This window comes from Capricornis sumatraensis, chromosome 11 (genome assembly GCF_032405125.1).
Source record: "Capricornis sumatraensis isolate serow.1 chromosome 11, serow.2, whole genome shotgun sequence".
Classification (NCBI taxonomy): Eukaryota; Metazoa; Chordata; class Mammalia; order Artiodactyla; family Bovidae; genus Capricornis; species Capricornis sumatraensis.
This window is the reverse complement of record NC_091079.1, coordinates 95,971,209-95,985,023: the sequence shown is the minus strand read 5'-3', so window position 1 is coordinate 95,985,023 and position 13,815 is coordinate 95,971,209. Positions and strand designations below refer to the sequence as shown.

The following is a 13,815-nucleotide window of genomic DNA, read 5'->3' as shown; positions in this document are numbered from 1 at the left end:
CATTTTTTACTTTCTTTAAAAAAAAAATATGGGTCATCAAGTCAGGTCCTTTCTTATTCTTGCCATGAGATTTATTTTTAAATTGTTCAATTTATTTTCAGAAAATACATTCAAGTGTTGTAGGTCCTGAGCCTCTTTTGGAAAGGTATTTCTTAAAATCATACTCCTCTTTCTTTGGCCCCCCATGCTGACCTGGAGAAGGCAGTGGCACCCCACTCCAGTACTCTTGCCTGGAAATTCCCATGGATGGAGGAGCCTGCTGGGCTGCAGTCCATGGGGTCGCTAAGAGTTGGGCACCACTGAACGACTTCACTTTCACTTTTCACTTTCATGCATTGCAGAAGGAAATGGCAACCCACTCCAGTGTTCTTGCCTGGAGAATGCCAGAGACAGAGGAGCTTACTGGGCTGCCGTCTATGGGGTCTCACAGAGCCGGACACAACTGAAGCGACTTAGCAGCAGCAGCAGCAGCAGCATGCTGACCTTTGATAACTTTAGATGGAAAGTGTATGAAGCCTGTTTCAGGCCTTCTCAATATCTGGCAAATACATATTAACAAACACAGTCAGAGTAGGTTTGCAAAGAAAGTATTTAATTCTTTAGAATGCTTATGGGGGCTGAGATAAATGAAGTGCTCCTTGGCACTTCCATTTTTAATAAAGATTCACTTAAATTCTGGGCTCCAAATAAAAATTTCCAAAGATGTCTCCTAGGATCTTTATTGCCCTCAGAGCAATAAAGAATCTGGTTTGTCTGTCTTTTTAACTGTGATTACATGAGAAGTTTTGTGAGAAGTTTTGACTGATTCTGTGACATTAGACAAGACTAGAACATGGGAATGGATGTGGGTTTTGATGGCCATTATGATTTCTCAGAGAAGAGAAAGTAAGTAAATCACAAAACTAAACACTGGACACAAGCTTTGGAGAATTCTGAGTATAGATATCACTTCAGAAAGAACTGACCTCAGGTTAAGTACAGACCAGACTAAAAGATTATGTGATGTTTCTGTATGATTCTAAGGCAAGTGATTCCTTCATTATTTTTAAAAATAATTCACAGGTGATTTTTCTTCCAAAGGTGATGTACAGATTCTTCATGTAAGCTAACTAGTTATAATAATGGTACAACCCCATTGGCCTTGTTGTAGGGTGGAGGAATAACCAGAAGTGTCAGTTCTTATAATGAGATGCATCGTTTTTATAATACAGCACACAAACAGTAGCAATGTTGGGCCATTTATTTTATCATAATATAAAATCCAGTTGTCATTTTAGCTGCATATTTGTCTTCAAGCGTAAGCAAATGAATTCTTAACATTTCATCTCAAGCTGCTCTTAGGTCATTATATTTGGTATATAGACCTGATATCGCATCAGAATAATGTTGCAAATGAACGCATTTAAGATTCTTGAATGTAAATGGAGTAGAAACCTAATGCCATTTAAAAGTATAGTACGTAATAGACAAGAAGGAAGGGATAAAATGATTTTTGGTCCAATCAAACTGAATAAAATGGGGAGGGATAAAGTCATGAAGAAATCAAGTATGCCTTAATTGCAATGATAAGGAAGTCAGTGCAACAGATTGAGTTTAAGCACAAGTTTAGTGAACTTACAGAATACTATCTGAGTTCAACATAAGAAAAGATTTTGCGTTCTGCAGAGTAAATTCGCAAGCAGGCTGTCTTGCTAGTATTGAAATAAACGTGTTTCTTAAAGCTTGTTTTGTTGGATTATGTCAGAAGCAGAGCTGTGCTTCTTGAGGGAAGATGAGCTTCCTTTTGGGCCCGTCAGAATGAAGCTTTCACTGTCCTGCCCTTCAGAGGCTGGGGTGGTCGGTTGTTCTGCTTGATGCAGACTTCTTTATCGCCTTCAGCATTTGCTAGCAGACTGCGGAACTGCGCCAGCTTGGGGGAAGGATAACATTTTTAGAGAGGCAATAGCTCTTGATGTCACACAGAACACTTTTTTTTTTTCTAATATGATTGATGCACTTTTATGTAGAAAATCAGGTTGAAGACTGCAATGTGAGTTTCACTGATGGAAAGGGAGGAAGCCAACAGTTCTTCCACATGTCTTTGCACCAAGCATTTGGCTTAAATTATCAATGACTGACTGGATTAGCATTCCAGCTTTCTCACACTTGAGTAAGAGACTTCCTTGCTTGGAACCTCAGTTTCCATATGGTACTATTTCACTGTGTTTTGGTGAAGGCTAAATGGCTCAACAGAGATAAGGTTCTTAGATTGGCGTTTGGGATGTAGCATATGCTAAAAAAGTGTTAGCTCTTATACCAACAGGTTACACTGCAGATTTGCTGTGAGACTTGACTGACAAAATGTATGTAAGGCACCTGATGAAAAGAGCTGCTCAATCAATGGCAGTTTTTATTATAATTATAAATGATAATTAATGAGATATTTTACTAAATATTGAAGAGCTTAAGCTTTAAAAAAGAATGAAAAACCTATGTCAACGATCAAGGTATGCCACTCAAGAGTCACAGTTCCCCAAAGTGGGTGGATTTTCCCTTATTAAGGTGAAAAGAAGATCGGGAATTCTGAATCTCTTCATAAAGAAAAAAAGTGCTTATAAATACATTCTACTTTTTGGCTATTAATAGACCTGATGTCGCTAATAAATCTTTCTCAGTTGAAAGGGGACTCTCCAAAATCGAATGGCAATAATAATTTCCCTCAGTATGAACTGAACTGATTTCCTGCCTTGCACTTCCAATTCCCCCGCATGCCCCTCTGATACGCTACCTGTTCCGCGCTCACACTGATGGTCTCTTTAAAGATGATCCAGGTGACACTCTCGTGAAGAGGAGGGTGAGTCAGTGAACCAAAGTAGGCCCAGTAATCCGGGCATGAAGGCAGGAGGACAGAGGGGTCGAAATTTGTGAATGGAGCTTTCTTGTCCTGAAAGAAAACGATAAGCAATGTATCATGCCCTGATGTAAAATATTTACATCATTGCATATGTGACATACATATTATTTGGTAGATAGGTCTTAGCAAAGAATTTAATGAATATTTCTACTGTATAGTATTTCATGACTGGTATGTTTGTGGGTGGCTCAGCTGCCCATTAATGCAGGAGACACAGGTTTGATCCCTGGGTGGGGAAGATCCCCTGGAGAAGGACATGGCAACCCACTCCAGTATTCTTGCCCAAAGAATCCCATGGATGGAGGAGCCTGGTCAGCTACAATCCATAGGGTCACAAAGAATCGGATACCCCTTAGTGACTAAACAGCGACAACAGCGTGTTTGTAAATATAAACAGTGAAAGTGACAGATGACAGAAAATACGCTACACCAGGATTGTGACTGGTCTCTCTTCTTCCTTCCTCATTTGGCTAAGCATGAGCAAAGGCTTTCTTATCTCTTTACTGATTGGTCATTCATGTAGGGGTTATTGGTGCTGACCTCTTGAGCAGTTAGAAATCCGCACATAAGCTTATGGTCGTCGCTCATAATCGTGGGTGTGCATCAGCAGGTTCATTTAAGGGACAATTCTGTGGTGCTAGAGCAAGCATTTATCAAAAGGATAATCCACAGCTTACTGGACCTGTGCCGTTCAAACCCATGTTGCTCTAGGGTTGACTGTACGAGCTTTTCTCTCTTGAAACTTCTAATGCATCTTTGGTCATGACCCATTTCCTGATTTGTAATCATTTGTTGTATTTATATTCCCCGCCCCCCACCATCAACCTTGCCAAAAATGTCCTTTTTTGGTTGTTTTTTCCCCCAAAGAATTAGTTTTTCACTTTATTAATAACATTTGACCTGCATTTATTCATTTTCTTTCTTATTTTATTAATGTTTTACTTCATCTTAATCATTTCCTTCTACTTTCTTTTCATGTATCATTTTTTACATTCTTGAATTGAGTGCTTATTTATCTTTAAACTTTCTCACTTTATAAAAGTTTAATTTTTTTTGGCCTTAACATGAACTAGATTTATTTTATATAAAGGTATGATAGTTCCACAAACTGTGAATGACAATGGCAAATCTCTGATATATGATTTAAGTCTTTATTATCAAAACGGTGAAGCTAAGAGTAAATATATCAGAACAATCCATCTTTTTCTAAGCTGACAGTGGGCACCATAGTTACGATGCATGAAACAGCTATGAAAACCATGCTTCGACAGGCTTCATCTTGCTGAAACAGATCAGTGGTAACTATGAAAAATGAAACCAAAGTAAATCACTGCATCAGAGAGCTCAGAAACGAGGACCGTGTAAGCAGTACCTTGATTTTCAGATTGATGGGTTTGCTGAGGACTTCCTACTCCTCATATCAAATATGCAATTGAATGATTTCTGAGGTTCTGTAGATTCCTGTTCTCTGATTTAAACTAACTTAATGAGTCTATTTACCTTAGTTTTAACTGCTTTTAGGGCATCAAGTACTTTCTGAAGGTTTGGGTTGGCCTGACCCACCTGGAGATTAAAAAAATAAAGTGTGAGATAACAATTGTTAGCAAGTAAAATCCTATTTAGTTAATTAAAAAAAAATTAAACACAGTAACTGAAGAAAAGATATACAAGTCAAAATACAGGCATTTAGCACAACTAAAATACAAAAGCAAGCCTCTTTGGTCTGTTCTATTAAAATTCTAATCAGTCAAATGAATGGTATGTTACAAGCGCTCAATGAAGATTAACTAGAATTACTATAATTCCAAAAGTTAGTCGCCCAAATATACTCCAGTTAAGAGTAACTTCCCTATACGGCTTTTCAGGGACTCTCCTACAGGAGATCTGAATCTTCCATATTAAATATCAAGTGAACTTTCTTTATGGGACAAAAGTCCTCTTCATATTTTTTTCCTGATGAAATATTAAATTGATAAACTCCTGACTCTGTGATGTAGAACGTTTAGACGAAAAGTGAAAGATGAGCCGAAAAATAAAAAAGTTGGCCCACCATCAACACCTTCCCATTTCCTCTCTGCCTGCAATGTCTTTCTCTCTTCACGAGGGGAAAGTCGAGCAAAGCAAACATACCAGAGACCAGCTGGCCACCTGCGCTTTCGCTAGTAGAAGGAGACATTCAAAAGCAGAGAGACGCCAACACCCGTCTGCTGTATTTCACCCTACTTTGCGGTTGATTGGTAAGGGAATAATCGTAGCAGAGTTCCGAGGCTCTCTACAACTCACCTTCATCAAAACGCCGACAATCACCAAACCATCAGCCTGTGAGGCGGCATCAGCAAAGCTGGGGTACTTGGCAGAATTCCAGTGAACTAAATGAAGCTAAAACACACAACGTGATGGAGCAGTTATTCATACCATGGGGAAGGGAAAAGCAAATTAGATCTTAACATGTGGATCTCTACAGCTATTTCTTGGCTTGGATAGATAAAACTTGTGCAACCCTTTATCCAGGGCATGGGAAGGGCCATGTTTGCACTCTTAAGAAGGGTTTTCTTAAGAAAATAGAGTTGAAGAGAGTGGGCACGTTGCAAATCCTGGAACCAGTAAGTAGAACTTCTTTTTCCCACAGTGTCATAACTATTCAATATTACTTCTTAAAACAAAACAAAACAGAAAAAACAGACACCTCTCTGTTCGGTGAGAGAAGATGAAGTATTTCTGGCTAGCTAGTTTGGAGACAAAAACTGCAATAATTTTCTAACTTGAGGTACCCAGTGACTTTGTGAGAAGGGGCTCCTGAGATGTCTGGAGTCTTGGCCAAGGGCAGGTTCTCCTGAGCGGATCCAGACACCTTTGAAACCGACAGCCCCTGCCTAAGTTCTCCGTGAGCCTCTAGACCTGAATATCCAAGGCCGTGTGCACATCTTCCTGATTCTTTCCTGACGTCTCCACATGGATGCCTGACATGCACCTCAGAATCAACACGGCCAAAGTAGCACTCTTGACTGTCTCTTTTCCAGACGCGTTCCATCTTCCCGCTTTAGCAAAAGGCATCACCTTCCCTCTAACTGCTCAACCGAACACTGCAGCCGTTATTCCTTTCTTACTTTTCTCCACTTACTGGCATCCATCCTTCCGCGCAGCGCATAGGTGTTACCCTTGTGCTTAGTCCACAGCTCTAAGGCCTGGCATAACTGCTGATTTTCCTCTGGGATGGCAAGTCAAAATGGCAGGATTTTGACTCGAATTATGGCTGAACTCAAATGCTACTCCTGAAAAAGTCTTTTTCTGACCACCTAATGTCAACTGATCCCGGGTCGCTTGGATGACTCTAAACCAAAGCCGTCCGCTCCCCAGCACCCACAGGTCTCCTCTCTGTCTCCGTCTTTCTCCCCACCACTCCCCTGGTCTCCCTCCCACCCCCCTCCTACCCTCTCATAAGCCGAACTTAGTGACTGAGAACCTGTCACCTCCAACCTGGATTAACCCACTTGTCTCAAATGAGATAAGACGTTCATTGATTCAGATTTCTTCAGATCAGTTCAGTTCAGTTCAGTCACTCGGTCGTGTCCGACTGTTTGAGACCCCATGAACCGCAGCACGCCAGGCCTCCCTGTCCATCACCAACTGCCGGATAGCTTAGATACAGCCAAATATCTTCCCCCAGACATAATACTATTACCGATTTAGACTTTCAGCCCATTTGATTTCAGTCCACTTTCAATTTTATGAAAAATAAATAGGAAAAAACAAAACATTTAATAGATTTCTGCACCATTGAAAGTTCCTAGCCTGGCTTTCTAGTGTAACATAAAGTAAGTTTTATTTGTATACTATTCCCAAGTCTTCTATCAAAATGAATACTACACATACTCTGTACCTAACAATAGCTCTTACAAAAATCTGCCCTACACAATTGCTTTCAGCAGTGCAAGATATTTGTACAAATGTCGTTATTACCCATTGTTTCTTGTAAAGAAAAAAAAATGAAATGGGAAAGGCATTGCAATTGTTCCTATGTAGGAATTAGTTAATAAATTCTAACATATGCATACATGGAAATACCGTGCAGACTTTAGGAATTCCTGCTGACTTGGAACAATGATCATGATCATTGGTAAATGAAAAACACAAAGCATGTTGCAAAACTGTGTATTACAGATTCGTTCTACAAGAGTAAAACAAAAAAGCCAACCCGTCTGCATTGGTACAAACTTATTGAACGGTCATGCACACAAAGAACAAAAGTTTTTTGTTTTCAGCCTCCATACCCCTGTTGAGAGTTTGATGCACATTTTCTTGATTTTATCGTGGATATACAGGCAGAATATCTTGAACTGAATCACAGACTTCCATGTGGAGGCAAGTCAAGAGGCCAGAGGGTAGTGGCCTGCTGCCATGGAGCCCAAAACCCTCGTCTAGAGGAGGCTACTCGTTGTGATGACTCCTGAGGTTAAACTGGCCCTCTTAGTAGAATCTTAATGGAGTGCCTCAGCCTGTCTATACCTCTGCTGTGGGTGTGTGCACCCTTGAACCTTTAAATGAGAAGAGAATGATGGTGTGTTCCCCTTGGGCTCAGAGCTTTAAAAGGAGAGCAGCAACTCCCCTTGAGGTTAGCCTGATGTCAGGCAGCAGTTTCCGAGACATTCTGAAATGAAAGCACATCCGAGGCTCAGGAGTTTGACTGCAAATTCACCTGCCTCCCTCACATGAATAATTGTCCTCCATTGCCAAACACAATGTGTCACTGTTTAAGTTTAATGGAGCCTAGGAATTCTTTACAGACCGCAAAATGCTGATTCCTTTGGAGCCGTTGAAATTGTGTCTTAAGTGATAAGGGGCGCTTCCCTGGTGGTTCAGACAGGTAAAGAATCTGCCTGCAATGCACGGGACCCTGGTTTGATCCCTGAGTGGGGAAGATCCTTTAGAGAAGGGATAGGCTACCCAGTCCAGTAGTCTTGCCTGGAGAATCCCATGGACAGAGGAGCCTGGCGGGCTACAGTCCCTGGGGTCACAAAGCGCTGGACATGACTGAGCGACTAACACACACCCCCGTGTTATGAGGGGGCTACTTCTAGAGGACTCTCGGCGTAGCTCCTCTCACTCACTCAGCTACATTACCTCTGCAGAAAATGTGGTTCCATCCACCAAGTGCTCAGAGCCACAGTCATCATTGCTGCCCCAGTGAAAATGGAACTGACGCAGCCTGTAGCTTTCAGATAGAGGACCGCCTTTCAGCACTAGGAGAAAAAGGAAAGTGCTATTAGTGTTACAGTCATGAGCTCCGTCTTGTCTTTGCATTGAATACAAATTAACACTAAATTGGGTCTAGTAGAAATGAAATAAACCGTAGCCCAAAGTTCCCATCCTGTTGGTCTTTTCCCCATGCCCACAATGATGGGCTCAGATGTGTGCTGCACCTTAAGATCGTGGGTGACTTGTACGGTTCCCAGCACATGGGATATAATTTTATCTTTTCCTGTTTTCAGGAAAACGTATTGGAAGATGAGTGAATTATAGGATAAGAGGTCTTTCCTTGAACCTGCTTTAGTTTATAAGTTCATTGATTCTTTCAACAGACAGTAATGAACTGCATGCATTAAGATATTTAGCAATTTATTTTTAGTAACAAATCACTCTGCACATATCTTGTAACTGATCAAGATGCAAGAGGGTATTCTGACAGCTTTGCTGAGAATTCCTAGCCAGGGACGAAAAAAAGTTCCAGCAGGAGGGTAGGGTCAATTTTAAAATTCTCATACTGAAGGGTCATTTTGCTTTAGAGAGCCTATCCAACCATGTGATTAAAACACACACACACAGTACCAGACCTAATCCAATATTAACAAAGGACATAGCCCCAAGATGTCTGAAATTTAGGCTCAGAACTTGTAGGAAAGTGCTATGACTAATTTTGCCTTTTGACAGTAGAGCTGATTTATGAAACTGCTATTTAGTAAATTATTCAGTAACAGTTTTGAGAATTTTCCTGTGAACAAGGAAGTGTGCTGGTTCTGGGAGATGAAGATAATTCACTTATTATAATCTAATAGGGAGAGAGGAAGCTAGACAAAAATACTTATGCACAGAATGATTCCATGCAAGATACATCCAAGACCAGTTTTTTTTTTTTTACTAGTACCCAAGCACTTCACAAGCTGGTGATGGACAGGGAGGCCTGGCATGCTGCGATTCATGGGGTTGCAAAGAGTCGGACACGACTGAGTGACTGAACTCAACTGAACTGAAGCACTTCATTGGTATGGAGCCATTTTCCTGGCCGCAAAAAATAAATATACTCTTCGTGTGTATTTCTTCCCCAATGAGCTCCTCCAACCTCATCTCAATTAGAAAATATTTGCCTTTTCAGTTTTTATATTCATGATGGTTCACAGAATTTTGCGAAAAAGTACTGTTTATTCAGAGGGTGTAAAGTTAGCATAAAGACATTGGAAACCAGAAGAGATGAAATAGAGTCACTGAGAAGGAGAAGGGCTGAAAGAAGAGCGAGCTGGGAGTCCCCAGAATCATCTTTAACACTTGGAAATATTTTAAAACTTCAAGACACCTCCGTAGATGGCATCAATGCTACACATGTGCCCAAAACACTGAACATGGGTGTCCGTGTTCCAAAAGCCCTACTGTTTAAATTTCCCAGCAAGTCAAAGACAGAAATCAGGAGGGTCTTTGGGCTCACCTGATCTATTATCACTGTCCTCAAAGTTTACATGGAAGGAATGTCCCACGTTGACGATTTCTTTGGCTGTGGCTGGATTGTAGGAGATACTGAGAGGCTTCAGAGAGGGATCACGCTTGGTTTCACTGGTTTTAATGTCGATAGGAGACTGGTTATTTCCATTTGCAATGGGATGCAGCTTGCACCAGTGTTCAGGACCTACCAGGAAAAGCGTGATTACAACCAAAACTGATCTGATGCTTGACTCCAAGTTTTAGGAATATAATTTTCCTCGATTAGGATTTATTCAGGTATCTGAAATGGTATTCTGGTTAGCTTAATGGAAATCCAAGGTTTGAGAATGCCCCTTTCCTATGCTACACTGTAAAATAGTGTCTTTGTCAACAGAGTTAATATACTCATAGTCTATGGGATCAGACTATACATATTTTGCTGTTAGCAATAGACCTCTCTATACATAGGGAGGGGGAGAGGCTGAGAGGGAGAGAGGAGAAAAGAGGCAGAATACATTCTGTAGACAATCATGGCCCAAAGGACAACGGTTGAGAATGCATGCAAAGCTGGTATAAGTCAAAGGCACTTCAAACCATTAACCTATGACTTTACCGTCATTTTAAGTGCTCAATATCTCTTTTCCTGGAAAAGGGAACAAGCCGTTATCTGAGCTACATGAGCAGAAGAATGCTTACCGTTTTCACCATCATATCCCCAGTCAAGACTTGCCATGATCGTCTACTTAGTCTTCTTTTTCTGAACACAAAGAGAATACCTGGAATAACTGACTGTCACTGAAAGTGCAATAGACGACTGAATCCACAGTTTGCAGGGTTTTTATAGAAACGTCTCTGCCCTTGTGCATGAGTGTTACTCAGCCCGCTATTTCATCATCTTTATCTATCAGGAAGTATATGCATGCTAAAAAAAGGTATTGTTTAAAAAGCTCACAAAGGTAAGGGCAGTTCCAATTCGTTTATTCTCTTATATTGTTAAAGAGAAATTTCAAAAGCTTAGCTTCTGCAAAACCAAGCCCTGTTACTCTCCTGTTAGTGGAAGATATGGCTGAGTTATCACACCTGATGCTTTGAATATCTAGTTAAAAAGGACTGTGCATTTGAGACTCCCAGCTTTTACCCTTGCTGGACACTTAAGCAATACTGCTGCTGCTAAGTCGCTTCAGTCGTGTCCGACTCTGTGTGACCCCATAGATGGCAGCCCACCAGGCTCTCCCGTCCCTGGGATTCTCCAGGCAAGAACACTGGCATGGGTTGCCATTTCCTTCTCCAGTGCATGAAAGTGAAAGTGAAGTTGCTCAGTCATGTCTGACTCTCAGTGACCCCATGGACTGCAGCCCACCAGGCTCCTCCGTCCATGGGATTTTCCAAGCAAGAGTACTGGAGTGGGTTGCCATTGCCTCCTCCCCTTAAGCAATACTAGCAACAGTAATTCAGTCGGGAGAATAATTTGCATATTTACAGGCAGATCAGAACCAATATCATGATGTTAATTTAAAATCAGATAAGACAATCACTAATCATTTGGAATACACTGGGTTTGCAGTTTGTAGTATATTGTAAGATCTTAGGGAAAAACACAAACTTTTTGGCAACTCAATATATGATTCATGACAGTACATTTCGAGGACATACAAGATGAGAGTACAGTTCCTCGTTTTTAAGCAGTATTGGAGTTCACAAATGGAGATTTGTCTTATGTGTGAGCGCAGTCGTGCCCGACTCTTTGCAAGCCCCTGGACTGTAGCCCACTCCTGCCCTTCTCTGTTGCCTCACAGGCTGCCAGCTTTGATCTGTGTGCGCTCATTCATGCACTCAACAAATCACTGTATGTGTGCTCCGTCATGTCTGACTCTTTGCAACCCTGTGGACTGTAGCCCACCAGGCTCCTGCGTCCATGGAGTTTTTCTGGGCGAGAATACTGGAGTGCGTTGCCATTTCCAACTCCAGGGGATCTTCCTGGCCCAGGGGTTGAACCTGTGTCTCTTGTATCTTCTACACTGGCAGGTGAATTCTTTACCACTGCTGCTGCTGCTGCTAAGTCGCTTCAGTCGTGTCCGACTCTGTGCGATCCCATAGACAGCAACCCCCCAGGCTCCTCTGTTTCTGGGATTCTCCACGCAAGACACTTGAGTGGGCTGCCAGTGCCTTCTCCAACGCATCCATGCATGCTAAGTCACTTCAGTCATGTACGACACTGTGCGACCCCATGGACAGCAGCCCACCAGGCTCTTCTGTCCATGGGATTCCTCAGGCAAGAACACTGGAGTGGTTGCCATTTCCTCCTCCCTAGACCCACCACAAATGGGGAACACTTTATTAAGACTGAAATTAAATATAGCCCAATATTTATTTTACACCTGAAATATTGAAATAGAAGCCTTTCTTTCATATAGTTCTATATAACCTATAGGAAAAAAACCCAAACAAACATGCCTGCTAATGTAGGAGATTAAGAGTCATGAGGGTTTGGTCCCCAGGTCGGGAAGATCCCCTGGAGGAGGAAACGGCTACCCACTCCAGTCTTCTTGCCTGGAAAAATTCCACGGACAGAGGAACCTCGTGGACTACAGTCCATGGGGTCCCAAAGAGTAAGGCACGACTGAGCACTCACACGTGTGTACGATTTATAGGACACTTTCATATTATTTTACCATCAACACCACACATACAAATCCTACACAGTGAGTTATCATTTTGCAGCTGAGAGAAGTTGAGGATTCACCACAACCAGGGAGAAGCCAAGACTCCAGCCTCCACGTCTAGTTGCTTTCTTTGCCTCCATCTCCGCGGAAGGCTGTGCTGGCTGAGCCAGGAGGCGGCTGATCCCCAGTTTCCCTTCTCCGCCCACGATCCTCTTAAGTCCCGCTGAAGCCTGGACTGAGGTGAGACTTGCCAGCTGTTGAGTGATGAGAAGATTCACAGGACTTGTCAAGGAGGCAAAGAAATATGTGTCAGATTTTGGCTAGGTCTGCATTTCCAAGGCTCTAAATGTGCTCAGAGGAAACGCACCCTGATAAAATAAGCCTTCATAGTAACGCTTTCCATGCCCTGGGAGTCATACCTCCTTCCATATTCGCGTATTGTCAGAGCTCCCTGGGTTTTCTAGGAATTGGATCTGTCGCAGCTCTTAGCCAGGCTTATCAGAGGCACGTTTTCAGCCCTTTTTAGGTGATGACAGCCCACCGGCTCAGATGCAGAATAGGAAGACACCTGAGTTTCCATTCCTCACGTTAGTAAGTGGAAAGAATTATTACATAAAGGGAACTTTTAAAGAAACTATTTATTGAGGGTCCAAGATAACTCAAATGCTCCGCTAAAAGTTTATATGCAGCAAATCATTTTATTCTCACAATAACCCAGTCAGGCATTAAAATTGTATGCCACGTAAGGAGAAACTGAAGACAACTCCTCAGGTTATAAATGCTTGTAAGTGGATGCGTACATGGTGTCAGGCTAGGGTTTAAACCTAGACCTGTTTGTTTCCAATGCTTGTCTTCTTTCATGACTTTCCGCTGTCAACAAATACCCACTAATCTCTACTTGATTCTGTTTGCAGGAGGGTTGACTTGGCATTCCAGACTGGTTTGTCTCAAGATGACCAACAGTCAGTGTGGACCCTTGGGTTACTTTATTTTAGATTTAGAGTCTCAGGTTGCCCAGAAGCTCATCAGTTCAGTTCAGTCGCTCAGTCATGTCTGACTCTTTGTGACCCCGTGAATCACAGCACAACAGGCCTCCCTGTCCATCACCAACTCCCAGAGTTCACTCAGACTCACATCCATCGAGTCAGTGATGCCATCCAGCCATCTCACCCTCTGTCATCCCCTTCTCCTCCTGCCCCCAATCCCTCCCACCATCAGAGTCTTTTCCAATGAGTCAACTCTTCACATGAGGTGGCCAAAGTACTGGAGTTTCAGCTTTAGCATCATTCCTTCCAAAGAAATCCCAGGGTTGATCTCCTTCAGAATGGACAGGTTGGATCTCCTTGCAGTCCAAGGGACTCTCAAGAGTCTTCTCCAACACCACACTTCAAAAGCATCAATTCTTTGGCTCTCAGCCTTCTTCACAGTCCAACTCTCACTTCCATACATACATGACCACAGGAAAAACCATAGCCTTGACTAGACGGACCTTAGTCGGCAAAGTAATGTCTCTGCTTTTGAATATGCTGTCTAGGTTGGTCATAACTTTCCTTCCAAGGAGTAAGTGTC

General features: G+C 42.2%; 1 protein-coding gene across 2 annotated transcripts; it reads right to left on the bottom strand.

Annotated features, from left to right (window-relative positions):
- Positions 1-1,792: 1,792 nt before the first annotated feature.
- LOC138088403 (carbonic anhydrase 1-like) lies at positions 1,793-10,316 on the bottom strand. 2 transcript variants are annotated; one of them, XM_068983520.1, is made up of 7 exons: positions 10,280-10,316; positions 9,591-9,788; positions 8,015-8,133; positions 5,177-5,272; positions 4,394-4,456; positions 2,768-2,923; positions 1,793-1,909 (listed from the first exon to the last, which is right to left on the bottom strand). In XM_068983520.1, exons 1-7 carry the CDS (start codon positions 10,314-10,316, stop codon positions 1,793-1,795), a joined length of 786 nt encoding a protein of 261 aa, XP_068839621.1. The 2 variants fall into 2 exon arrangements, with proteins under 2 accessions (XP_068839621.1, XP_068839622.1); XM_068983521.1 differs by lacking the exon at positions 9,591-9,788.
- Positions 10,317-13,815: the final 3,499 nt, after the last annotated feature.